The 27,978-nt window shown below is 37.9% G+C and overlaps 1 protein-coding gene across 8 annotated transcripts in view; it reads right to left on the bottom strand.

The window, feature by feature from the left end:
* Window positions 1-27,978, bottom strand: part of ppfia1 (PTPRF interacting protein alpha 1) — a 66,304-nt gene that overhangs the window by 23,507 nt on the left and 14,819 nt on the right. For all 8 annotated transcript variants that reach the window (XM_053500040.1, XM_053500042.1, XM_053500043.1 and 5 more), the window contains exons 3-9: window positions 14,560-14,661; window positions 12,076-12,240; window positions 11,900-11,974; window positions 9,796-9,897; window positions 7,914-8,135; window positions 7,468-7,614; window positions 321-455 (exon numbers count right to left, since the gene is read on the bottom strand). In XM_053500040.1, the coding sequence (XP_053356015.1) occupies window positions 321-455; window positions 7,468-7,614; window positions 7,914-8,135; window positions 9,796-9,897; window positions 11,900-11,974; window positions 12,076-12,240; window positions 14,560-14,661 (948 nt within the window). The remainder of the gene's footprint in view (window positions 1-320; window positions 456-7,467; window positions 7,615-7,913; window positions 8,136-9,795; window positions 9,898-11,899; window positions 11,975-12,075; window positions 12,241-14,559; window positions 14,662-27,978) is intronic.

A 27,978-nucleotide genomic window follows, 5' to 3' on the forward strand; every position in this document is an offset into this window, starting at 1 on the left:
TAGAAAAAGATTAAAAGGACAAACGATAAAGGTCATCATTGAGGATACACTTATACAACATTAACCAGATTAAACTAATTGAAAGCACACAGCGTCCACAGAAACACTGCAATGACAGGGAGAGAACGGTTGAATATTCAGACAAATAAGGTCAGACACCGTAAAAAAACCTCAACGCATGGAATAAAACATGTATTCGGACTACTGCAATACTCGCTTAAAAACCAAACTCCAGATCGATTTCACTCTGCACGCTCTACAATAACCCGGACAGTGGTCAACACTCAAGGGTCACGCGGGCATGTGGGAGTGTGGCTAACCTTGTTGAGGGCGGCGACTCTTTGAGCGAGCTCCGCCTCCACCTCGGGAAGCGTCTCGGCTTTGCGGATGGTCTGCTGGAGTTTCTGCTCGGCAAGTTCCAGCCGCTCCTGCAGCTGCCTGTTTTTATCCTCCGTCTGATTGAGGGAGAAAAAGCACATCAGTCTCATAAAGCTCACTAACAATCAGACACATTTTCATATTTTTATATCAAAAGTAAAAAGGTAGGATCACACTCAAGATTTAGCCAGATACAAGAAATACAGTTAGAGAAAAACATGATCGTACAAGGTTATTATTTCCATATAAAAGCACCCTGTGAAGTGGTTTACTCCTCTTATGCGACAGTGGCTTGTGCTTTCAATCCATTTATAGATAAAATTAAATGGACAAGTTCATTCCTGTTATCACTTACATTGTAATATCTATAAATGGAAATCACAGAAAGGGAAATCACCTTTTTTTTTTCTTTCTTTAATTTAATAATAATAATAATAATAATAATAAACATAGCTCATGATATTTAAGAGAACTAGAAAGCATAAACTCCTCTGTCCTGAATGTGTAAAATATATTTCTTCTTTCAGAACTATTCAACATCCCCCTACAGACAATTTTACCCTATTCATGTATTTTACTCCTTTCATAATTAAACAAATGCATTCTATTTGTTATATATTATATTTTTATTTCATTAGATTATTTAATGTATCTGGCATGCACCCATGAAACATTAACATATTGGAACAAACCAAAGCAATGTTAAAAAAGATGCCGTTTTCCATAACGCACTAATATGTATACTATTTTAATGATTAATATTTTTGAAGTGTGACGTGAACAGCGCTGAATAAGTGTTAAACATAATATTCGCTGGCTAGAGCTCACTGACAAACCGTTTTATACTGCATGAGGCTATAACTGAATTAATTGATTAATTAATTGAGCTACAGCCTAATCGCACAAACTTCAGTTTCAAGTGGTACATTCCTAAAGAACAACAATCAGCTGAGTAGTAGCTGCTAGGTGCTAGATTTTGGTGGCGTCATGTCTTAATGAATTCACAGATCAGAGTTCTGTCTCTGCCAATGTGCTGTAGGCTTTTCTGGAAAAGGAACAAAGAGAGACTGAGAAGAAGAGAGTGAGATTTGCTTGCTGGTTGCCATGGTTTCAGCAGCAGCATCAAGCTACAGGAGTGGTTCCCAACCCTGGTCCTAGAGGATCTCCCAACCCTGCAGATTTTAGTCTTTTTCCAGCTCTCACACCCACTGCTATTCAGTAAAGGTTGTTTATTATTTAACTATTTAACACAGATGTGCAGGAAGCTAAGAATACACTAAAATCTGCAGAGCAGGGGTCCTCCATGGTTGGAAAACACTGAGGTACATCAATGAACCTCTTTTCTAATTCTTAAAAAAAACTCTGCATGTTTTCAAAAAGATATCCAATAAGCTCATATGATGAGTTTTACACATGCCTTTGACTATATAGTGTGTGTCTATAACTAACAGGTCAGTCTGCAGAAACATGTACTGGGATTTGTTTCGTTATTTAAAGGGGCCCTAACAGACACACCTTTGAGGCCTACAGTATGTTAACTTGTTAAAGATATAGTAAAATATAGGATATTTAAGATGCCTTCACAGATATCTGTTTGTTTGATGAGAAAGTTGTCTTTAAATCCTTTTTTTTGGGGGGATATCCCAATTTGTAGTAAGTTGGGGTCAAGGCTCAGGGTCAGTCATGATATAGCGGCCCTAGTGCAAAAAAAAAAAAAAAATTATGGACTTCGCTCAGGGGTCCAACAGTGGAAGTTTAGCAGCATTGGGTCTGGAACCGCTGGGCCCCTGAGAAGTAAACATGCACATTTGTTCATAAATTTGACAGAGATTTAAGTGGTCGGATTCAGGTCTGAATGCGCTCAACCCATTAATTAAATAAATTAATCAATAATCATACTTGGTCGACCGTAAAAACTGTTATCAATCACTTTTAAACCAGAACATGTCTAGATGGACCATTTACTGATAAGCATGCACACGATTGATCAAATTAATTTGTCTAAATACACACACACACATATATATATATATATATATATATATATATATATATATACACACATATACACACACACACACATACAGACACTCACCTAAAGGATTATTAGGAACACCATACTAATACGATGTTTGACCCTTTCGCCTTCAGAACTGCCTTCATTCTACGTGGTATTGATTCAACAAGGTGCTAAAAGCATTCTTTAGAAATGTTGGCCCATATTGATAGGATAGCATCTTGCAGTTGATTTTTGTGGGATGTACATCCAGGGCACGAAGCTCCCGTTCCACCACATCCCAAAGATGCTCTATTGGGTTGAGATATGGTGACTGTGGGGGCCATTTTAGTACAGTGAACTCATTGTCAAGTTCAAGAAACCAATTTGAAATGATTCAAACTTTTGACAAGGTGCATTATCCTGCTGGAAGTAGCCATTAGAGGTGATCATAAATGGATGGACATGGTTTTTGTTAAACCTTAAAACATGGTCAGAAACAATGCTCAGTGGCATTTAAACGATGCCCAATTGGCACTAAGGGGCATAAAGTGTGCCAAGAAGACATCCCCCACACCATTACACCACCACCACCAGCCTGCACAGTGGTAACAAGGCATGATGGATCCATGTTCTTATTCTGTTTATGCCAAATTCTGACTCTACCATTTGAATGTCTCAACAGAAATCGAGACTCATCAGACCAGGCAACATTTTTCAGTCTTCAACTGTCCAATTTTGGTGAGCTCGTGCAAATTGTAGCCTCTTTTTCCTATTTGTAGTGCAGATGAGTGGTACCCGGTGGGGTCTTCTGCTGTTGTAGCCCATCCGCCTCAAGGTTGTGCGTGTTGTGGCTTCACAAATGCTTTGTTGCATACCTCGGTTGTAACGAGTGGTTATCTCAGTCAAAGTTGCTCTTCTATCAGCTTGAATCAGTCGGCCCATTCTTCTCTGACCTCTAGCATCAACAAAGCATTTTCGCCCACAGGACTGCCGCATACTGGATGTTTTTCCCTTTTCACACCATTCTTTGTAAACCCTAGAAATGGTTATGCGTAAAAAATCCCAATAACTGAGCAGATTGTGAAATACTCAGACCGGCCTGTCTGGCACCAACAACCATGCAACGCTCAAAATTGCTTAAATCACCTTTCTTTTCCATTCTGACATTCAATTTGGAGTTCAGGAGATTGTCTTGACAAGGACCACACCCCTAAATGCATTCAAGCAACTGCCAAGTGATTAGTTGATTAGATAATTGCATTGAGTCCTTTCTAATAATCCTTTAGGTGAGTATATGTATATATATATATATATATATATATATACACACATACACACATACATACACAGTAGAACCTGGGATTGCAAAAAACTGGGTCTAATAAACTTTAACTTAATAAACAAGTGAGGTCTTAATATATATAAATAGCACGCACGTGCTTAGTCTGCCGAGAGTCACGCGATCACAACTGAGCCAATGGTTCTTTTCTCTTTCTTGCGCGCGCTACAGGATTGTGGGTAATCATCTCCCATGCTCAGTGTTAGTGCGTACACGTCACTCGTATAATCAACATCAACAACATAAAGCAAAAGTAAGTGTCATTAGGGAGGTTCCTTGTTAAAGATTCAGTTCCTACAGTCTCTCTGTCAGAAAGCACTGATTTTGTTAGTGTGTGCGCACGTGCGAGTGTAATTAGAGAGGCTCCTTATTAAAGAGGTTTCCCGAAAGAGCAGTCTTTAAATTATTGTGGGTTACACACACACACACACAAACACACACAAACACACACAAACACACACAAACACACACAAACACACAGTTCTGTGTTCAGAAACACTGCTCTTTTGGGATTCTTTTTAAAAGTAAAATGCCAGTAAATTATTATTTTTTTTTACTACTTTATATTTTTTATAAATAATTTTTATATGAATATTGTGGAATATATACATACACACACACACACACACACACACACACACACACAGTATGTTGCTAAAACTCACTGCATCTCTATATAAAGAAAAGTCACCACAAAGGCAGTAGTGGGAAAGTTGCTCTGTATAAAAGTTTAAAATGGGCAGCAATAGAGTACAGAAATAAACATATGAACATATGAATCACAAGACAGAATGTCCTATATAATCATCTATACTGGAAACGTACAAGAGAAAAAATAAATAAATCATAGCTTGTGGCTCTTCATTATGATCGGCTTTATTTAGCGGTCAAGAAATCTGCACAGCAGCTGGATCTTCTGCATCAGCACAGCAAAATGTGTGGAATGCACTGCTGTCCCGAACAAAAGCTCTGTTCTGTCCCAAACACTTGCTAACTTTTAACTAAACCATGTCCATAAAAAGAAATATTATGCAGTCTAAAATATAGACATCAAAGACTGTCAGTATTCACATGATGCTATGACATTCTTGGTGAACAAAGGTTTGTGCACATTACCCATAATGCAATGCTGTCATCTTTAACACAGAGTATGCTTGGTGTCTCCGTGCCATCGGACATGATTTAGAAGAATGAATTTGTTTTGTTACACATAATTAGTTTATTTAATTGCAGATTATAAGGTAGCTCCAATTTTCTTTATACTCCTCTTGAATTCTTGGTTTGATTGTCTCACCAGTGGAACTTCATGATTCAGCCTCTGATCAAAAAGCTTTACCTGAGCCAGTCCTTTTTCAAAGACCGATTTTAAAACTGCCATTTTTGCTGATTTTTATTTGCTCTATTACTAGCTGTCCTTACACTTATGGGAAAATCTAATGGGGTCAGAGGACGTATAACGAGTATACAGTCGTTCTAAATAAGGTCGTCTGGCAAATAATATATAAATGTAAAAATCACCTTACGGGTACAGTTCAATCAGGGTTTAGGGTATGTCACAGTACAGTGCCAGCCTTTCTAAAACTCAACAATGAACCACTGCTCTCACTGGATTCTAGCTACTGTGCTCTTTTTAATTATGCCTGACCTCACCACTGCTTTTGATACAAGTGTTCACATCATTTGAATAGTTGTAATCTTAAGCGGGGATTCTGTTGTCTAATCCAACAGAGCATGCATTTGCCATTCAGATGGCTGAAGCTTACACAAACTCGCATTATATTTAGTTTTTGGATTGCCTTAAGGATATGTTTTAGGCCCAGTTTTGTTTTCTTTAAATTTGCTCGAACTAAAGTCTTTCAAAAATTCATAATTGTAGATATAGAATAAGTATGATGTGGTTATCGTTGGGCTCAACTTGAGGCCTTTTCTTACTTAAATATCTAATTAAAAAGATCCTTAATTTTTTTCCTTTTTTATTATTATTATTCAACTCCTTACATTTGACCAAAAAAAATAAATAAAATAAAAATCAAATCTACTCTTTACTACAACGTTTATCAGCTGAGATGCATTGCCAAATCAATCATTATTTATGGATATGGAGATTATATTACATAAGATGCAAAACCATCACCTCGAGTTTTGCAACTTGGACAAAATGTTGCCTTGAGACCAGTAATGCCATTTCTACACCCACTTCCAGTCAAATCTAGAATCGATTCTAACATTTGAATGCTTGTTTTTAAGTCTCTGCATGTTTTGGCTCCACAGAACATGAGCGCCAAGCTTAGTCCTTATACTTCAGACAGCACTCTTAGTTCTACCAATCGTCCCATGGTCAATACCACAGTGATCAGATGCACCTGCTATTGCTTCGTTAGTGTGTGAACCCTAAAACTGATTTGCAAGCGGAACGACTTTCTGCTGATGAAATCCTAATCAATCCACTGCAGAGTTAAACTAATTAGAGACAATTGGGCTGACACAATTAGTGCAAATATCAGTGATGAAGCTCAAGGCTGACAAGAGGCTTTTGATTTGCTTTTTATAAAGTCAAATCTTACTTTGGACCATTTTTTTTTTCTTTAAACAATCCTTTTTTTAAAGGATAGGAATTTTTTTAATTTCATCACATGCAATTATGCTTCATGGAAAAGGCATATACTGTATACACTAGACATGTCTGATAGTTATATGTACAGTAATACATTTTACTTGTCGCCTTTTCCTTTGTGGGCATTTCGTGACTCTACTATGGCAAATGCTCATAAACAACAGTGTCGCAAATTTATTTATACAGGTACTACAGGAAAAAATACTATTTTTAATTTATAGAAAGAGGATTCTTTATTTATTATTCAATAAATTACTAATTTAATTACTTAATGCTTTATTCACTAAAAGAACTCATTCATTACATCCGTCTATTTGCCAGATCATGTTTCTCAAATGCAAGAATGCGAGTTTCATGAGGGTGCATGAGTGCATATAAGCACATTTTCATGAAAGTTGAAGTTTATAATCATTTATACAACAGTTGATTCGAAACCGAGTAATCTGACTGGACAAGCGGCTTTTCAATACTATATGCATCACTCCACGTTCCAGGTGCTCTAACAATTGTTAACTACACTGTCAGACGCAGGATGGGTGAAAGAAGTTCAGTGCGGTCCACGGAGAGCAACTTATAAAACCAACATTCAAAACCAGTCACAGAAGCACTTTCAGCAAGAAGACATATCTGATAACGTTACATCATTTAAAACAACTATCGACTTATTTTAAACGCTGATATTAAACTACAGTATGCATCAACTTAGCCACAATTCCTGTTGTAAAATTGCCTTATCATCACACAAATTCAGTGATCTAATAAGGAAATTTATGCATTTTGTTATCTTTTAGTGTGGTTTTATTGCACTATCACAGTGTGGTGTAATGGTGAACATCCTGTTATGTTGTGGCTTTTTAAATTTTTTACAACATAAAATTCATCTTAGCTGGTCAGCTTGAGCCTTTAACTGCGCTTTAGAAATTAATAGAATTCAATTTTAATATAAACTTAAGCCTCAAGCATAAATATAACTGAAAAAGAAATCTAATTATTAAAAAAAATCTGTAATGTAAGAGGAGGAAAGAACTGCACCATGCCCAGCCATGTTTTATTTCTTCCATATTCATTTAAACCTAAATTAATATACTCCTTTAGATGATGTAATAAGTTCAAAAAAGAAAAAAATTGTAAAAAGACCTGGCGGAAGAGAGAATCCTTATTGGCGAGCTCGTTCTCGAGTTTGTCGTTCAGGTCGTGAACAGACGTAGCTTCTCTCTGAGCCGCCAGGTAACGCTTCTCTAGCGTTGTTATCCTCTCCTCCATGTCATCCTTCTGAGCGAGAGACTAAACACCAGACAGAGATGGATTGCAGTACATGATTAATAGTACAAATCAATAAAATAGGAAGCATATGCTATAGCAAGTATCTGAATATCTATTTAGTTATTAATTAAGTCATTTTTGGAAGTCAATTAGTTAAAATGATTTGAGTGATGATTTAAACCACAATACCCACTATCATGATGTCATAAAAATGAATCAAACCCTAGAACTCCCAGCTACAACAACCATTACATCTCGCTAAATTCTGCTTAATATGTGAACAAAAGTGAGGGTGCTGTGGATTTGTGCATGAGCATCACCTCTCTAATGTCTCTTTGAAGCCGAGTGTTCATGTCCTCTGATTTGATGAGGTCTTTGCGGGCCGTGTCCAGATCCTCCTCGAGCTCGTTCACTTTGCTGCTCAGGGAAACGACACGCTCCTTCATCTGCAGCAGCTCCTTGCTTTGTCTGTCTATCACCTCCTGCAGCTCGGACACCATCCCCATCTCCTCGTCAGGACCCAAAGATCCATCTGATGATCTCTAGAGACGAGAAACAAATCGCACCGATCATTAGTAAGCATCTTAGCTAGTCAGCTCACAGTTTAATGGATGTGCTCAAGAAGTTTTTGCATTTCTGAATGGTTAATTCGGGCAAAAGGAACTTCTACTAATATATCTGTTCACTCTGTGTATGTGTAATCTTACACACAAACTGGATACTGACTAACTGGTGTTTTGAATACAGTTTTTTTTTTCTTTTTATGCATTGTGCACTTACGTAAATGTCAAATTTATCTAACTATTCTGATCTCTTGAGACATAGGCTCCTATTGTCCCATGTCAGTACCATGGTAAGCCCATACAACTCTCATTTAGAAGTAGAGCTGGGTGATTTTCGCAGTTCATTAGGGTTAACTGAATTAGTGATTTTATTTTTTCTAATTAACACATCCATAACACAAAAAGAGTGTTTACATGAATAAAAGCCTCTTGCAGCTGACATACTATATGCTTAGATTTATTAAAGGAAAAAAAAACAGAGTCAAGATAAATGAGCAGCACATTAATGATGCCTGAGCTCATAATAAAACACTGACATCAATTTAAATATTTGAAACTGATATAAATTTTAAAAAGTCACAAACAATTTTATTGGAAAAATTGTGCTATTACATCCCAAGTGATACTGTAACTCACTGACCCAAATTCAGTCATTTTCAACTTGCTTTTATTGCAGGAAGTGGAAAACTGGAAAGAATCATTTTAATATGCAATAATCTCCTTTAATAGTGAAATGTGTCTATACCATATGCCTATGGTACTTATACCCTGTAAAGTCTTTGGAACAGGAGGTGTGTTAATTGGTGATTTCTAAGGCTGGTAGCTCTAAATGAACTTCTACTCTGCAGCAGAGGTAAGTTTTGGTTCTTGCTTTTCTATGATGGTCTTCATGAAAGCCAGATTCATTATGATGCTTGATGCACTTTACAATACTGTCACACATACATCCTCCTTCTTCTTTGTCTTGCGGCTGTTCCCTTTCAGGGGTCGCCACAGCGAATCATCTGCCTCCATCTAACCCTATCCTCTGCATCCTCTTCTCTCACACCATCTAACTTCATGTCCTCTCTCACTGCATCCATATATCTCCTCTTTGGTCTTCCTCTAGACTTCCTGCCTCGCAGTTCCAACCTCAGCATTCTTCTACCGATATATTCACAATCTCTCCTCTGAACATGTCCAAACCACCTCAATCTGGCCTCTCTGACTTTATCTCCAAAACATCTAACGTGGGTTGTCCCTCTGATGAACTCATTCTTGATCCTATCCATCTTTGTCACTCCCAAGGAGAACCTCAACATCTTCAGCTCTGCTACCTCCAACTCTGCCTCCTGTCTTTTCTTCAGTGTCACTGTCTCTAAGCCGTAGAGCATCGCTGGTCTCACCACTGTCCTGTACACATTTCCTTTCATTCTCGATGATAATCATACACATATCCATAATACACACATATATATCCTTATACCAATCATTGGCAATATGTGCTATAGATAGCTCTGTTTCATACATTCTAGTAATAACGATAAAAACTTCATACAATTTCTTTTTGTATTGTATTATCAAACAACAACAAAGAATGTAAATCATTCATAAAATCAACCTTTAATACTCATGTTTGGTATTTGTGTCTTATTTTTACCTTGCCGTTGGTGCTAGGTGTGCTTTCAGAGTTGTGGTTAAGTTCTGCTGTGCCATCGATGAGCAATTTCTTCTGATTGTTCTGATCTCGCAAAAATGCATTCTGAAACGGAGAACAGAACTCTAAGCTTTATTGCTCTCTCCAAATTTGACGTCTGCAACGTTCCTAGTGGTGTGAATGTGACTCTGGATCTTTATTCAGAATGCGAGATTGCTTTAATAGCAAATAAATTACTGTGCATGTAAGAGTAGTTTATTCCCAGTTACAGGGGAGCTTCAGATATCAGATAAGAACAAAGCAGAAGAAACTAAACAAAGTGATAACAGATATGAGTGCAAATCCTTAGCTAATGCACTATGTCTGCAGAGTTCATGTTAACAATACTGTGTTGAATATTCAAGTGTAAAATGTGGAATAAATGTAACAACACCATACAACAATTTAAAAATGTAATGTAGGTCAGACTGCAAATGTGCCCCTAGCATACTGTCAGGGCTAATCCTATCTCTGTCTACGTGTGTGTGTGTGTGTGTGTTTTCTCAGGGGGGTGCAGGGATGAATGATGGCAGGGGGAGGTAGAGACATGTCTACAGACATCATGTAGATTTGTCTTAGAGCTAGATAACTAATTATATAGATCTGATATTTTGAACTGGAGTTTATGCTGAAAAGATCCATAACTACATTTTCAGTTCTATTCACACTCTATTCAGTTTTCTTTTTGTACATACCCTTGCTCTTCCTCGGGTTCTTTTGGCTTAATCCGTTTAAATTTGTCCATATTCTTACTTTTATTTTTTTACTTATTCATCCTTAGCCTTTAAACAGTATTTGTCTTCATCTTCAACAGAAACTTTCTCTTCTTTATATTGTCTTTATACTGTTTCCTCATCTCATCCATAACTCGCATCAGAACACTTCTTACCCTTCATCTTCACATTCCTTTTTTTTTCTTCAGCATATTATTCTACACACGCCCCTTTAAATTCCTCTTCTTTTGCGTGTTCCTCTGATTCATATCCTTCTTTCTCTTTTTCATCATATCTTCCCTTTTCGTTGTTATAATCCTCCTCATCATATTCCTCATCATCATTCTTCTTCATATAGATATCTTTAGATATCTTCCTTTTAGTTACCATCCCCATATTCATAATATGGAAACAAATGTTTAACTAAGACAGGCTGAAAAGATACAATTTAAAAAGTGCTTGTTTATGTAACAGCCACAGCAGCAACCTCGTTTCCCCTCTCGTCTGTTCCAACCACTCAGCATTCAGCATCTCCAGTCTACTAATCACCGGCCTGATCGTCTGTCATTATTTGCTTCCATTTCTCACCGATTCATGCCTGAAGTTTTAATGCTTGAATGTTTTATAGGTCACTGTGTGGCTTAAAAAAAAAACATTCCTCTGAAACTGCTTAGGAGTAAAAAAAAAAAAAAAAAAAAAAAAATTGTTCTACAGGAAGCCTGGCACTTGATTGCTATCTGACGCCCAGCAGTTCACCCAGTTTCCCCCAGGCCCCCTACTTTATCTCATGTACTAATATTAATAGACAAACCCACCATGAATCAGAATTCCCAGCCCATCTGTGACACTCAAGCAGTAGTGTAGTGTGTGCATCTGTGTTGCTGTGAATCAGCTCCTGCAGTGTTACTGGAGCGTTACACACTGTGCTCTAACACCAGACACAACTACCTTGTTTATCTAGCTACTAAGCAGCACTGCTGGAGATGTCTGTGTGACGGAGTGTTTTCAACCCATCAAACGTAGATAAAGCCTTATCATCTTGCCTGCTTGTGATGTCTTCACCAACGCTTTAAGCGTACATTCTTGTTCGTGTCCTGGCATGCCAGAACAGACAACGGGCTTACAAGAATTCCTTTGTTTAATACTTAAATAATTAAAAAAAATAAAGAACTAGTTCTTCCTGTAGCTTTAGTACATTCTGAACTGTGTAGCAGTTTCACAATAATAAAAAAGAAAAAGAAAAAAAGGAATAATGAGACAGCCATCAGGAATTAACATTCCACAAGTGTGTGCTCGAAGACAGTGTGTCACACTGTGTGTGTGTGTGTGTGTGTTGGGACAAGTGAAGGTCCTACCTCTTTATGAGCAGCTGTTAATTGCTCCTCCAATGCGCTGCACCTTTCCAGAGCAACACGTAACCTCTCCCTCACCTGTAACAGTCAGCACACTCATTAACTACTGCACACCAAGTACAAGCTTTTAGGACTTGATTGTGAAAAGGAGTAGATTGGAATCATATAAAACTCATGACCTTCTCATCCAGAGCTTTATGGTGCTCAAACAAGGATTTTAAGGCTTTGAGAACTTCCACTTCACTGGAGACTCCCGCTGGACTCTGGGCCTGACGCTTGACCACCGTCATCCTGAGGGAGCGCTCGTGACGAGACACCAAACACTCCAAATGCTCCAGGAGCAGCTGAAAACAAGGAAACAAACACAATCAAGATCACGGTTTATTCCTACTGAGAATCTCTCACTGCACATTAATATTCATTTCAAACTCAAATAAAAAAAACAAATATACAAAACACAATATAGAAGTGTGTATGGTCATGTTTGTATATCTTGCTATGGACTGCATGTCAGTGTTGGATTTGAGAGTACACACAATGTCGGTAAGCAGGGTGTTTTAGACTTATCCTGCGAGAATGATCTGCAAGATGCAGTTGAAATGACAAAGCCTACACTCATCCTCCTCGCTTGGCCCTAATCCCTCACTCCATCATTTATCTCCCCATCCCCCCCATCACACACACACATAAACACGATATCTGGTCCGGGTCCAACTGTGTCAGGCGGTCCCATCGTCTTAGGGATTAGAAGCTCCACATGCTTTGTAGTGCGGCTCTAATAGAATATCGCTGCCTTTTCAGAGTAACGCTAACCCCTTTTTTAAAATAAAGTTAAAATTGGTTACAGTTACATTTTTAAACCGTTATCTTTTTTTTTTTTTTTACTTAATTTTCTATCTTCCTTTTAGTTACCATCCTCATATTCATAATATGGAAACAAATGTTTAACTAAGACAGGCTAAAAAGATACAATTTAAAAAGTGGTTGTTTATGTAACGGCCACAGCAGCAAACCTTCCTGATTTAGTCGTGTCCAATTCCTCCCACATTAGGGCTACTACTACCACTTAGTCGGGAGGGTCCATTACTTTCACATGTTTCCTCCGAACCACGTGACGCCAGCCAACCGCTTACGCACCGTTTGCGAGAGGTTACAGCATGTTTGCGAAAGGGGGGGGTTTAAATGTTTCCTTTCCATGTGGGAGTTTACACCTCGAAAAGAAATCACATGACTTGCATAAAAAAATAGCTCTTAAAATCTTCCAGAGAAAAAGTAAATTGATATCGACTGAAACTGATGGACTTTACAGTAATTATTATTGCAACCCAATAAATATTTGTTAGAGGGGAGTTTTTTCCCCTTTCCAGGGGGCCTTGCGCTCTCACTTCAAATTCAAAGTGACAATGTAAAAACTTTTGTAATTTTTCTCTCAAAAAAATCTTTTGGTCTTACGATTGGACTAGATCTGCATCTGGACATGTAATAGTATAATTATTACCGATAATTATAATCTCTGAGATTTAACCCATTACCAAATCTGTGATGTAAATTTTTCTATGGATTTTGGTTGCCTGGGATACGCAGTGCATTTGACCTTTTATTAAACAGTCAGACAGACTCCTGAGTGGTGCAAAGGAAATCTAACAATCCCAAGTTTGATTCCCAGGTAAAGCTTCAGCCATGTGTAGCTGGGAGTCTAGAAAGCTAAGGTGCCATGCTCTCGGGGGGTGGGGTGAATGGTGTATCATATCACATCAATCATAGCAACACTAGCTAATTTTGGGCATACGATATGTGAGCTCATGCAAGGGAACTGATGGATAGCGCTTTTTTCTGTGTGTTACACTGTACCCAAAAAAATGTAACAGATTAAAATCTTATAAACCGATGTTGGTTCTGCGTAATAATGTTCCGTCGCTCACAACGCTTGTATTATAGCCCATGAACAATATTGGACATTTTAGCAGCATGAGGACAGAGACAAGCAATAGCAGTATTTTCAACAGTTTAGCAGTGCAACATTATTTTAATCATTATTTTTCCCAGATTGGGCAGTTTTCCAGTAACCGGGCTGCTTTTATTACCTTTGGCTAGAAAATGTTTTTGGCCGTAATCAAAATAAGTCAAATACATTTTACTGAAAGAATGTATAAGCATCAAGAATTGAGCTACAGTATGAATTCTAGGGCTGGTGTATTTTTTTTGCGTGAGCTCAAATTTTTATTTTAATTTTTCATCTTTTTTTACTTTTCACTCGGTAATGGTGAAACTCTGCAATTAATCCAAAGTTCATGCCAAACCATAGAGAAGGGTCTGTATGGATCAACGATCAACTGCAATCAACTGTTATACTGTTTGTTTGATGAATTCGGGCTTTATTTATTTCTCTCACAAAGCTAATTTGTTGGGATTGTGGTGCTAGAATAAAAATGTGCTCATCTCAATACCATTAATATTTAATGATTAATTGATTGTTATTGATGGTTAATGTGTTTAACTTTTGGTTAAGAAAAATGTGCCTAAATCTAGCTACCCGTCACAGCAAACTAGGCCAATGGTTGGCATCTGTGAGCTTATGCATGCAAAAGTTGAGAAGATCCTGAGCGTTACTGAGTACTTGCACTTCGCAGCAGAAAAAAAAAAACGCATCCCTTCGCGCTTACCCGTGTGTTATTTCTCTCAGCTTTTAGCTCGGCGATTTCTTCTTCTCTCTCTAGCAGCTGCTCCCGGCACATATTCACCTCCTTAGTCAGCGCTGCAAACTCCTGAGGACAAACACACACACAGAACAAGACAAACATTAAAACTGCAATAATGAGTAACAATCTTGACTGGGGTAAGTACACAAATATTAAATATACAAGCTAAATACGGAGACAAAGCCATATAAGGATGGAAAGAGTCTTTGAGTTAGAACTGATAACTAGAAGACCATTTTCCCTACTGATCTGAAAACAGCAATGAATTTGAAAGTGTGACCTGTACACGAGTTCTAGTGAATACAGGGTACATAAAAACTCTTTGATTAACTTAACCATTGAGGTAACAGTTAAATAGAGGTGGGGGAAAAAAACTGTACAGCTCTGTGATGGCCACCTTATACCTACTGTACATTCAACATCATACTGAAAAATTATATTCAAGCAGGAATACACCATGTTGATGGAAGCTACAAGGTTGGGATTAGAAATATTAGACTTGTACTTGAAACCAATCAAGGAAAAAAAAACACACTAAAAGACGTAATTAAAATATATACACATGTTTGCGATGCACCAGTCGATTCTTGATAAAAATGTGATACTTTATATATTTCACAATATCAATCGAATCAGCACCTAAGAACCATGATATCATATTGAGTTGAGACTGACTCCCATCCTGACTTTTTAGGCAGCCTTACTGTAATTTTTTTCCGAACATGAACTAAGGGCACAGTTAGAAAGCAGGCTAAGTACATAAAAAAAATATTAATAAAAAAATCCACAATGTTTAGATAAAACATACTTTCATAAATTAGACATGTCATAGTATAATCTTCACCATGTTTTAATGTGATTAACTGAATTTTTGCCCATTCATCTAAATAGAAGCTCTAATCCCAGCTCTTATGGAATAAAGAAACAGCAGAATCTTTTACTGCTCCGGGAAAAGATTCAAGAACCTGAGCCCAGAATGCATGAAAAGCTGGCTGTGTGTGCATGTGTGTGTGTGTGTGTGTGTGTGTGTGTGCGCCAATCTATTTGTAGGAATCGAGGAAATGGAGGTATTGGACCGCTACTGACTACACTCGCTGCATCCCATTACTCTGAATGACTTCCTTCCTTGTTCTTTAGCGCTCTCAGCAGATGTCAATGGAAGTCAGAGACGAATGAGCCTCATCCCTCTGTTCCAAAAACTGCAATTCTGCTCGAGTTATCGTTAGCATGTTAAGAGAAAGAGAGAATATATTAATCTATAATGCACTACAGGCCGCATGCAAGTGTAACAGTAACATCAGAAATACAGCACAAAACGCTCGTCCGAGTCTGGCCTGTGTGTCAGAAAACTCATCCATCATCATCTGAGGATTTGTGAGCTTCTTTGGAAAAAATTGAAAAATTCAAGATGTCACAGAGTTCAGGCATTTTGTCATTGTTAAAAAATATTGGTTTTAACCAATTGGTTTAAATATTAGTTTTATTATAATTGAACATTTAAAGACAAACAGATTTTACAAAACCTTATAGTTGAAGTTAAAAGTTTCGAAACCTAAAGGTTTTCACATGAATATTACTCCACTGCTAGACCTCTATGCCAGTCATATGTCTTTAGCCAATGGCGGGAGAAAAACTGGGCTGGAGAGGAGACGTAATTACAGAGCGGACTGTAACGTGGAATGAATGTGCATTCCTTCTGATTGCACAACGTAACTAAAGATACTCGGAGTGGGGCCTCAGCGCTTCTGCAAACTGCCCTGTTAAACTACTAATTTTACTAAAAACACTGATCCTCTGCTGACGAAGCACACATCTGTCTTTTGTCTCAGACAGTACACAGCCAAGTGGGTCATTACTGTCTTATCAACAGAAAGCAGAATCAACAAAAGGGACTGAGGAGTCGAAAAAGTGACGGAGTCCTTCCACGATACTGACCTACAAAGTGTTAAAGAGACAATGAACGCTGCTTAAGATTCAAGAGGACTGTTTAGCCTGGCTCCGGTATTCAAGTATCCCAAAGTATTTATGTAGCCCTGACATACGGTAGCACTGAGATCTGTTTATCTTCCCATCTTCTGACTGCATTTTTTTTTTCCCAAATCAGGAGGCATGGATTCATCTTCAGTAATGACATTTCAGACAGCAGTTCTGCCTCAAATTTAAACTGATTTACAGCAACTCTTTACCTGAGGTTCAAATAGCATACTGCGGGAAAAGTCGGGAGCACGCAAAAAAAAAAAAGTAAGGCGATTTAGAAATCGTGCATATTCACATCGCGATTTCTATACGATTTCAATGAATCGCACAGCCCTAGTTCTGATGCAAATTTTGAACACTTTCCAAAACTTTTTTTGATACCTACATAACTAAAACATAAAAATATATCACAAATTTTGGTAGCTATCTTTGATTTTATTTCTTAGTTTCACAACATAATAAATATACACCTATTTATATTAACAGGCTGGTTTGCTTTATACTTTCCCAACTTTTTAGCTTTATTAACTTTTAGTTTTCCAACTTCAAGTTATTCAACTTTTGGCTTCTTTTTTTTTTTACAACATAAAAAAAAGAAACCCGCAACTCAAAGTTAAAGTCGGATAAGGAATAAAAATTTATCATACCGTATAATGTATTTTTAAAGGGTCAATTCTATTTAGTGTACTTGGTTTGAGTAATCCATGCTGCATCGCGCGTTCGTGTGTGCTTTGTAAGGATTGGGCGCCTTATAGGTCGTTTCTGTCTCTTCTGCATACTCTGGGTATTTATGGTACACTATTGTGCGGATTGACTCTGTTGAGCGACGCGTTTAGTCACGCCCACCTAAAGGGAAAAAGTGCCACTATACAAAAAAAATGTTGGCTGCTGCGACGTGATCTGGCACGAAACTACTCAACATTTTGATTTCATTTATGCGCAGATTTAACCAAATACTGAAGGACGGGCAAAGTTTCTGAAATTTTTCTGTCCCTTAAATGTATGAAATGTAAAGATATCATTTAAAGAGCAAGTTCTGATCAATGTTCACACAAAACCTCTTTTTTATTTACATGGATTACATTAAAGCTGATCAGCTTATTTTTTTCGCTTTATCCTTATAACTATTTCCACAAACACTTTTCAAATCAAAAATGTCAATGCACACATTGAACCTAATCACCAGTTGAGAACCAACTATTTAACTAAAAATAAATAAATAAATAAATAAATAAATAATGGATATAACGGATAACATAAATAAACCATAGGCGTTCAAAATGCCTATGGTTTGGATCAGTTAAGGTTGCTAAAACTGATGAGAAAGCACGAGCAACTATTTACCAAGTAAAAGAGGTAGTTAACCAAAGAAGTAGTTAAGACAAAGAAACGCTGGCAAAAATGGCTTGCCAAGTCGAATAATGCTTTTGTCCACGTTATTAAAGGGTGATGTACGATAACCTGAGTCTAGAAATACACTTCAATGATAACTAATTTGACAAACCAAGGGACACCACCAAAATGGCTACTAAAATCAACATTAAATTTGTTTTACATGGGTTTTACATCATCTGTCAAAGACTAATAAACCATTTGAGGATATTAGGAATTTAAAGTTTTTCTAGTAGTTTATTCCCACTCAAATGTAGTTCCTTTCAACCCAGTCTAGTGATTTTAAGTGTTAGAATTATATTGTAGTAGTTTGTACTATATACTGTATTTTACTCTCAAAAAAGTTGATCTCTGCTTTGTCCAGACACGTCAACCGTTTTCCCAGCAGGGGGCTCTCATATCCCCTCCCCTTCCGAGAACGAAATCAAGCCGGGACGCTCACTTCTGATGCATGTGCAAGCGACAGCAGTGCTTCTGAAAATATTTCTATCAAAAATTGCTTTAATCATTCTTGCTGGGTTGTATTAAATTGTATTTTAAAAGGTCATACTTTTATAGCTGAAATACCCCTCAGTCTCCCTGCATTCCACTCTTCTTACAAATATGCCATTTCAATGAGCTACTGCTGAGCCCCACCCCTCCAAGGAACAGCAGAGTTGTGCGACACGACAGTAGAGAGGCATCTTCTTATATGATGTCACAATAGGGAGAAAATTAAACTGGCCAATACAAAAATAAAGAAAGGAAAGAAAACAGTAAATAATTCATCAACAACTCAGTTTATTTTAAAAATTATTTTTTGGTTGTTTGGACACACAGAACAGACCCCCAAAAAAAATTTTTTTCCTTTAAGTCATTCTTTTTAATTACCTTGTGCTCAACCGTTTTACATCATCGGATGAGAACGTCTTAACAACTGGATGTAAATAGAAATGAGAAAATACTTGTGCAACTGTTGAGGGACGCCTTCCACCTCCTCAAACACGAAAATAAGCACCCATTTAATTTACAGTTGCCAACTGAAGTGCTCGAGCTTTACTTAGCCTCGACAAGCCAGAACACTGGCTCTAAACTGGCCATTAATTCACGGTAATAAAGCAGACTGCACTAATCATCTCTCCATGATGCACATACAGATGAGATACGACGGACAGAGCAGAACGCACGCGCGCACACAAACACACACACGCACAGGCGCACATGCACACACGCACAGGATAATTAAAATCAATGGAACAGGATGGAGAGCTCATGGAAAAACAGGTGCTGGACTGTTTGTTTAAAACACACAAGGTAAACCTGAGGCTCTTAGCCTTACAGCGTTGCCTGTGACTCACGCTTCCTGGGTGGGCTTTTACGTCATATGGTAGGCAGTTAACACACTTTTTTTTTTGCGCACAAGTAGCTCAACCTGACACAATAATTAAATAATGAGAGTCGGAGGACTGGAAATCAGTCAGTTCAAACAGATTACTGTGGCTTAAAAAAAGACTAGAAAATAAAAGTAAAGAAAAAAGAAAAAATATAAACAAAACAAATGTCTTAAATCTTATCCATTTTCCTAAAAAAAAGGCAGCTAGCATAAAAAAGCGTGTTTAGTTTTTAGCTTTTTTTAGTGTTAATCTTCCATCATTTTTGCCTATCAAATTATTTGTTTGTCAGTGTCCTGAGTAAGTTTTCATTTAAGGAATTAAGTTGGAAAAAAAACGAAAAGAAAAGTCAGTAAAAGCGCAGAGTAAAGAATTTCGAGTTTACATGAGGCAGACACTGGACAGAGGTTTCCAGACACACACACACACACACCTGATGAATGTAAATGAGCCTTGCCAATCACTTATTGTTTCCTTTCCCCACACGTTATACTTAGATTCACATTGGGAATCTCTTCAGATGCTTCTTAGTAACTTCTGCTCACCTTCTGGTCATGTAGTTGAAGGGACGCTGTGTGACCGTGTTAGACAGGCAGTTACACTGGGGGCCTCCACTCATATCTAATTTCCCTACTGGATCTAAGGTATCAGGTCCATGGTGTGATTGGGATCCATTTCAGTATTTCCAGACAAGCAGAGTGAGGGTGAGCCTAAAGAGTAGGGTCAAGTACTTTCATAACCACCGAACTGGACTTTTGAATAAGTGGTGAGGCACCGTCACATGAAACAGGGCATGTTTATGGGGCGGGAGTAATGGTGACAGGCGACACAAAGTCGTATGTCAGTAGGAGGGGGGAAGCTTCTTCTTTCGTGTGATACAACACACATCTCCATACCTATCTTAACTAGGCAATACCATGACAGCATCTGACCATCACACCCTTATGTGGTTCAGTCTGATAGACTTTGACTCCACTGTGAGTCTGATATTATTTAATTCAGTGCCAACTCTTGTTGTTTCCTGTCTGCTCTAAAACATTTTGATACATTTCAGTTTTATTTATGTACTGACCTTTCGTTTACCCATTTCGGCTTTTGCATGGCTGTAGGATGCATGATCTCCCGCTGAGCTTTTACTAAATCCAAAATTCTATGTTTAGATTTAAGAATTAAACATATCTTATGACTGCACAAGGGAGCAGTATAACCACAACATGTCATAAAACATCAGAACGTGGCCATCTACTAAAACCAAAACAGCAATAACAATCAACAGCCTATTACACATTTAGAGAGCGAGATAAAGAAAAGACGCCTACAGTATATTTAAATCATGTAACGTTCACACAACCGGAAGCTACGTACTACGTCTGTAAACCTCAATCACATAAAATTCTAAATTAATACCTACTGGTCTTTGCTGAAGCAATGAGAGGACAAGTATTTCTTATCATACCTAATATTCGCAGGCTCACAAAAAACAAACACAAACACACACACAGCATAAGATCATGAAACATTTAGGATGCTAATGTTCACCCGGCAGATGTTCAGCAGGTAAGAAACAAAAAGGATACAGTTACTAAAAAGCAGCTCGTCTATCAGCATGACCTCTTCAAAATAGGGTCACACACACGGTTTAGCTCTTCACCGATAAAAATAAATAAATTCTCATACAGAAACAGAAAAGCCAGACATTTTACCACATGCTCTGTTACAAATGTGTGTAAAATTATGTGGTCGTTGCTGTTCCTTTTTTAAAAATAGGAAAAATGCCAAAAATTCAGATTTTTTTTTGTGACATTCTTGAAATATGATATTGCATATAACCTCTTTATAATCACTAACAAATTTAGCCTCAATTTTTGATTTTAATTGGAACTGTTTAAAGATGTTTTGTGATTGTGTTAGAGATCGAAACACATCCTTCATTTAAATCTCTTTGCAAGGCATTATCCAATTGTCTCCAGTGGAAGTATTATACTGCACTCCCTGGTTGAATGTTTAACATCTAGAACTCTTACTGATTGGGGATTCGAGAACGCATGCTACTTCCGCAGTATGGAACATCTGATGGTAGTTCAAAAGTGATGGTTCAAGAAAGCCTCTTAGTAAAGCATTCTAGAACATTGTCTTGTTGAAACTTTTTAGATCAATTCCTAGTTAACACCTCGCAAATGCTTTTGGGGATCTAGAACACTGTTACTCATCAAAATCACTTATTGGTTATGTGGAAAACATTATTTCAGGATCTAGAACACTCCCTCGGCCAACAATTTAAGACACTCAACAGTAAAATGCTAAAATAAGCACTAGTTATGACAAGTAGAAATGTTTCCTAGTTAAGCATTTTAAGACACTTTGCAGTAAGCATGATCAAGCAATCTTGATCACGTCCTGCTTAAGGGTTAAGGATCCAGAACAATTACAGCTTAAGCATTTAAGACTCTTTCTGGTTAACACATCTAAAACACGTCCATGGTACACATCACACAGTGCTAGTGAAGACCACTTCATGAATCATTCTAGACCACCTCCTTGTTGTGGGTTCTAAGACATCCCTGGTTAAGGGATTTCGGACACTTCTTCCATATGGGATCTAGAATATTTTCTAGGCAAGAATGTTTAGACACTAAAAAGTAAAGGGGCAAAGAAGACTACTTAGAACACTTCCCAGTGAATGAATTTAGAACACTTCATGGTAATGATATCTGGAATGCATCCTAGTAAAGCATTTTAAGGCAATTTGTAGTAAAGTGCAAAAAAAAAACTGTCTGGGCAAACACTCTAGACGCTTGAGAACTTAAAGCTGTTATAGTATTTTTTAAACTGGAATCTACAACAATTTCTGCTTGAGCATTTAAGACAGCTTCTGGTTACAGCAATCGACATCACTTTCTTATTACACTATGCAGTAAAATGTTACTTAACCAGTTAGTTAACCGGCCTACTTAGTTAACCTGTCTAGACGATTATCTCATTAAGGGTTTTAGAACACTTCTATCTTGGAGAATCTAGAACAGCTCCTGCTTTTTAGTGCCTTTTAAGACACGCTGAAGATGACTGCCTGGTCACGCATTCTTAAAAAAAAAACAAAAAAAACTAAGGCTTCAGGGTTTGAAGACATTTTTCTGATTCAGGCATCCAACAGGCCTCCTATTTACAGGACACCTGCTAGTTAAACATTTTGCAGGAGGCCACCTGGTCATACACTCTACAATAGTTTGCATGATTAGAGATCTGAAAGGCATCTTGTTCAGCAGTAGAGTGTTCTAGAGCACTTCTTGGTACTTTTGGAATTGAAAGAATTTCTAGAGTACTGTTAATTTCAGGTCTTTTCTCAAATCTCACTGCAGTGTAGGGCTAGACGCTGCAACTCGCTCCAAGCCTGCTATTTAAATTCACATCTGGCATCGACCTGCTGCTTCTGTTCCAACAAACTAGCCTTTGTGTGTGTGTGTGTGTGTGTGTGTGTGTGTGTGTGTGTGTGTGTGTGTGTGTGTGTGTGTGTGTGTGTGTCTGCTTATACCATCAAATGCAGTGTAAAGACTGAGGTCACAAAATTCCAGGACATAAAAGGCTTAGAAGAAGCTTTAAAATGTGCTGTATAGTATTTACTCCTACTGTAAAACAATGACATTTCGTTGTGGTCTGTTTTTCTAAATAAATAAATAAATAAATAAATAAATAAAAAAACAGTGAAGAAAATAAAGAGAAAGAGAGAAAGTATTTTGAACAGTTTTTACCTCTACACTTTCCGGAGCAGATTTTTGTTTCAAGCCTGGCCTGCAGCAAAATTTAATTTGAAGACAAGACTTCAGAATGATTTATGAAGACGCACATATTTACCGTATAAGACTTTAGATCCAGGGCTCTTGCTTTAAAAAAATATTTTTTTTAATAACACGCACACTTCTGAAAGAACTACAACCACAAACGGAAATTAATTCTCTCGACCTTGAATTGTATGATCACAACATGCTAAAACGCATGCTTACTCCCATTTCAGCATTTGTATTAAATCATATGCATCAACTTTCTGTTATGAATGAACTCTGAACAGTTTTCATTTAACCCTGACAGGAAACTAGGATTGTGTATTGCGCTCATATTTTATTCTGTGGGAAAAGAAAGACAGCTTTTGTGGTGTGTATTTGAGTGATGGTAAAATGTGTGTTATTGGGAAGTAGGCGGGGCTTCCAGAGGGTATTGGGTAATATTGATTTGAGGGGGGGGGGGGGGGGACCCAAGACTCATCCGTTTTGGAATGTTCATGAATACCGCACAGAGCTTTACCAATGATGACAACATAAAAAAAAAAAAAAGGCAGAGAAGTTCAGATGCTGCAAGAAAGAAGAGCTATAGTATTCAGCTGAACTTCCATCAAACTGGCCAGAAAAAAAAAAGAAAAAAAAACTGTTTCCGTGGCTGTTCCGACTGTTGACTGTGTAATTCTGCTCGCACCATTTAGGGAAATGCACACAGAGAGGAGAGTGGCTGAGAGGAGAACGGGTTCCATCAAACAGACAGAGCTAACCCAAGCACTGCCAAAGAGAAAGTACTTCACACTGACTTATTCAACTGTCTCAAAAAACTTAACCCTTTCCAGCAGACGTGGACTGAATCAGATACAAAAGCCTATCGTACCTAAGGATGGACGTAGATTGCTGTTTAGATGTAACATCATCAATCGCATGTCATCAATCCTCCAAAATCCCCATGTGCATCTAGCACGCACCAATCTCATCCTTTGACCTACAAATCCATAGCTGATATAGTAGGAAGCCATATAAGAGCATTGCTATTGACCTCTTTTCCCAGAAATTTCAATAACAAAAAGAATAGTGCAAAAGCTAAATTCATTGTTCTCTTGTGTTTTACTGGGGAAACAAAATAAAAAGCAGGCACACTCCTACAGAAACTATACCCAGGGTATGAACACACCACTGTTGAAAAGATCATATATGCTGTCCAGAGTATGTAATTTGTTTGGTTTTACAGGCGAAGCTGGGCGGTCACACTGACACAGCGTACGTGAATAAAAATAGAACAGAGGAGGTAAAAACACACATCCAGCCTACACGGTGGTAAGACCTACAGCCCAATGGTCTAAAAAAAAACTTTGATGGCTGCACCAGTTCCCATCCACTGACAACAGAAGTGCAGCGACTTAGCCTTTCACAGTTGGTCTAAATAACGTACTCTTAAGCATTATTCCCGGAAAACACTCCTGGGTCTAGTAAAAGGTATTTAGCATGAGATAGAAAGTATTATTTATTTAATAAAAAAATAGAAAAATCTATGCGTTCATCTCTTTTGTATAGCTCTCTTGTTATAAGCAATATTAAGATGAAAATTTCTTGCAAGTATAACTGTATGAGACTCAGTTTTTACTGATCGAGCTCGCTCTTTATACCTCCATCAGAAGGAAAAATAAATGAATTAATGAATAACTTTTCTTGAATACAAAGGCTTTTTTTTTTCTAAAGACCATATTTTACTCTAAAATCAATACAAACTGTAGGAAACCTTAAAAACAGAGCAGCGCTTTAGGGAACAGGGTGAAAAGCCTGCTGAGTCAAACATAAGCTCACAGTCTGAGTTAAACATTTAATAATATTAAACCCAACGCTAGCTCACCGTCAGGGTGGGAGATTCCTGTACATGAAACCAGAAAAGTGACAGAAAAGTCTTTCAGTCTGCAGTTGCTATCAGAACCAGCAAACCTTGCTAGTTGCCCGTTTAAATTTTTTATTTTATCAAGGTCAGGGATCCTTGCAAAACGATAATGAGTAATGATGAAATTCTTATTTACAGATGCAGCCCTGATGAACACACGATTGTTCAGTTTCTTAATTAAAATTTCAAGTGTTTTTTGCGAGGTAAAGCTAGTAAACTAATGTGTTCATTCCAGCTAAACAAACTTAAAACTTAATATTAGGTGTTGCATTTCATATTCCTGAAACAAGTATATGAATAAATGCAAGGTACTAGTCATCCCTGTATTCCATCTGAGTGCGTTTCCGGAGAACGGTTCATGAGCCATGGCACAAAACCACCCTGATTAATTATTTAAGCAGACATTAATATTGCTTGCGAGTAGCAAGGTTTACTTTCTTAACTTTGTGTGAGCATGGTTAAAGTTTCCGCTTATAATGAAGCTGAGTTCGCTCGGCATATTAATTAGAGTGAGCAAATTTGTAAATCAGATTTCACAACCATCCTCTGGTAAAACAGCACTACAACAGCAGTCGGCTTCAGTCATATGGTTGAGCTGTGAGTAAAAACTTCTTACCACCCAACACCAGACACGCAGTATATACAGCATATAATACCTGTCTACAGTATCCCACTTTCCATTTCTTCCGTGATCTGCACTTGCGTGGCTTGACAGGTCTACTCGTATCCCGTATTCTTTCTTTCAATCTTAAGCAAAATAGATGATCGGATAATGTGAAACATTTTAAACGCGTTTCCCAGCCACACAAGGCATCTAATGAGTGCTGGCAGAAGTTAAAAACTAACTGCAGTCCTGTTACTCTTATTCTCATACACTTAATCCGAACCATAAACTCCCACGTCAACACAGAGGGGAAAAAAGAGAAATTCCAGCTTAAATAGAAATTCCAGTCTGGGAGCTGGCCTGAGGCAAAGAATGAATTGGAATTAAATGAAAATAAAGCATAAAAATACACACCTAATTTGGTAAGGGATAATGCATGACAGGTAAGGTAGTTGCCAAGTGGAGGGTCACTACCCCCTTGCTGAAGTGCATTATTTTGGTTTAATCACACATCTTGACTGTGTAATTCCTCTTACACCACAGAATATGGAAAAGGATAAAACTTGGGCTGCGTATTCATTGGCTTGTAGTGTAAAGATACTTAAAATAAAATTTTATTTAGAGACTTCTGACACAGAAAAGCGTTGATCAGATCCCAATTACATCTGGGATACAGGGGATCAAATCCCAGTTACGTCTCAGCCGTGCTCTTTGAAGCTCATGTGACCTACTCACTCTACAATATTAATTAAAATGACAGTAAACGATCACAGGAATCCTTGAGCACACGCAAGTGGAAGCAGATGGATATTGCTTTTTCTTAGAGTGTTGCAGTTCGGAAGTAATGAAATATGGGCGGAAATCGGGAGTACTCAGAGAAAACCCATGAGGCATGGGAGGAAGATGCAAACTTCACGTGCACAGACCCACAGTGATCACCAGTACGTCACAGTGACACTTAAATGCAAATATATACATTTAAAATGTATACAAAAAGTTCAAAAATTAATTTTGTAATTAGTGTGGTGAGTGTAGCTGTTTAAGAAAGGGTGGGGTTACACATTGTATTGTAGTCATCCACTAGAGAGCCCCAGGCAAAATCTGGTTTCACTTTTAAACCGGTTAAGTCCACCCATGCATCATTAAATTACACTACCTTAATCCCTCCCTATTCTTCAAACCTCATCTGAAAACCATAACTTCATAACTAGCCACTGTTCCATGTTTTCAAGTCAGACATCGCAGTGAACCATTTATCCAGAAGGCAGCGTTCAGGTCATAAACCCAACTCTGAGCTCCCTTTTTCTTTTTTTTTCTTTTTTTCCAGTGTGTCTGAGTCGGTGAGGTATCAGCTTACACTCCGTCGATATCACTGTGCGAGTCAGACAATAACTATCGACTGGAGCCTCAAACAGGTGAAAGATGCGCTGAGGGGAAAAAGAAAGCTAGCGAAGCGTACAATATGTCTGTCTCCTGTCCACGCCCTCAGCTTTAATTTCTGCTTTATGGAACCATCTGAATGAGCAACCTGGCAGCTGAAAGAGACAGTATCCCTTTCCTTATCATCTGATCGATAACCAGCATTCACCTGCCGGAAGACGATGACGCCGGTGTCAGATTTGCATGCGCGTACAGGCTTGTGTACATGACGGCGCACACTTGTGTATCACTCTTTTGTGGAAAGTCATTTTCATAATCAGCTCATTAAAGCTATATAGCTTCAGGGATGAATGAGGAATTCTTGTTTCTGTCATTTGCTTTGACTTGGTGCGAGAAGTGAAGGACTTTATTTCATCAACCAGATCAGAATAAATCATCTGCTTGCGTCAACTCAACTCTCTTTTTATGCCAAACCCACTTTTTATGCCAAAGTCACTGCTTTGCTGTATGCTAAGCTTCTTTGTGCCTGAGAATGAGCAAGCCTCAGAGTTATTATGCATGAATGGTTCCCATTTTATTCAGTGACGTAGCCCGCTTTTTTTTGGGTTTTTTTATGGTGAGAGGCATGAGAATTGGTACATGGACAAGGCTACATTTAAGATATTTAAACTCAAATTACAGTCTAGCTGTATTTCTGCTTAACAAACATGTCATGATAGTCATTTCTATCATATAAAAATACATGTAAACAATATTTAATATTAATATATAATCAAAACTGTTTGTTCAAAAGACAAGTCGCCATTTCAAAAGGTCCACATTATTGTGCACAGAGCATAGGAAATATGGAAATGACTGGAATTGAGTTACTGTCCAATGCATTTTGTCCAAAACCTGGACAAATAATGCTGAACAATTAACTGTTGTTGGTCTTTTGGCTGCTCCCGGCAAGGGGTCACCACAGCGGACCATTTGACCTGC

This window comes from Clarias gariepinus, chromosome 7 (genome assembly GCF_024256425.1).
Source record: "Clarias gariepinus isolate MV-2021 ecotype Netherlands chromosome 7, CGAR_prim_01v2, whole genome shotgun sequence".
Taxonomy (NCBI): Eukaryota; Metazoa; Chordata; class Actinopteri; order Siluriformes; family Clariidae; genus Clarias; species Clarias gariepinus.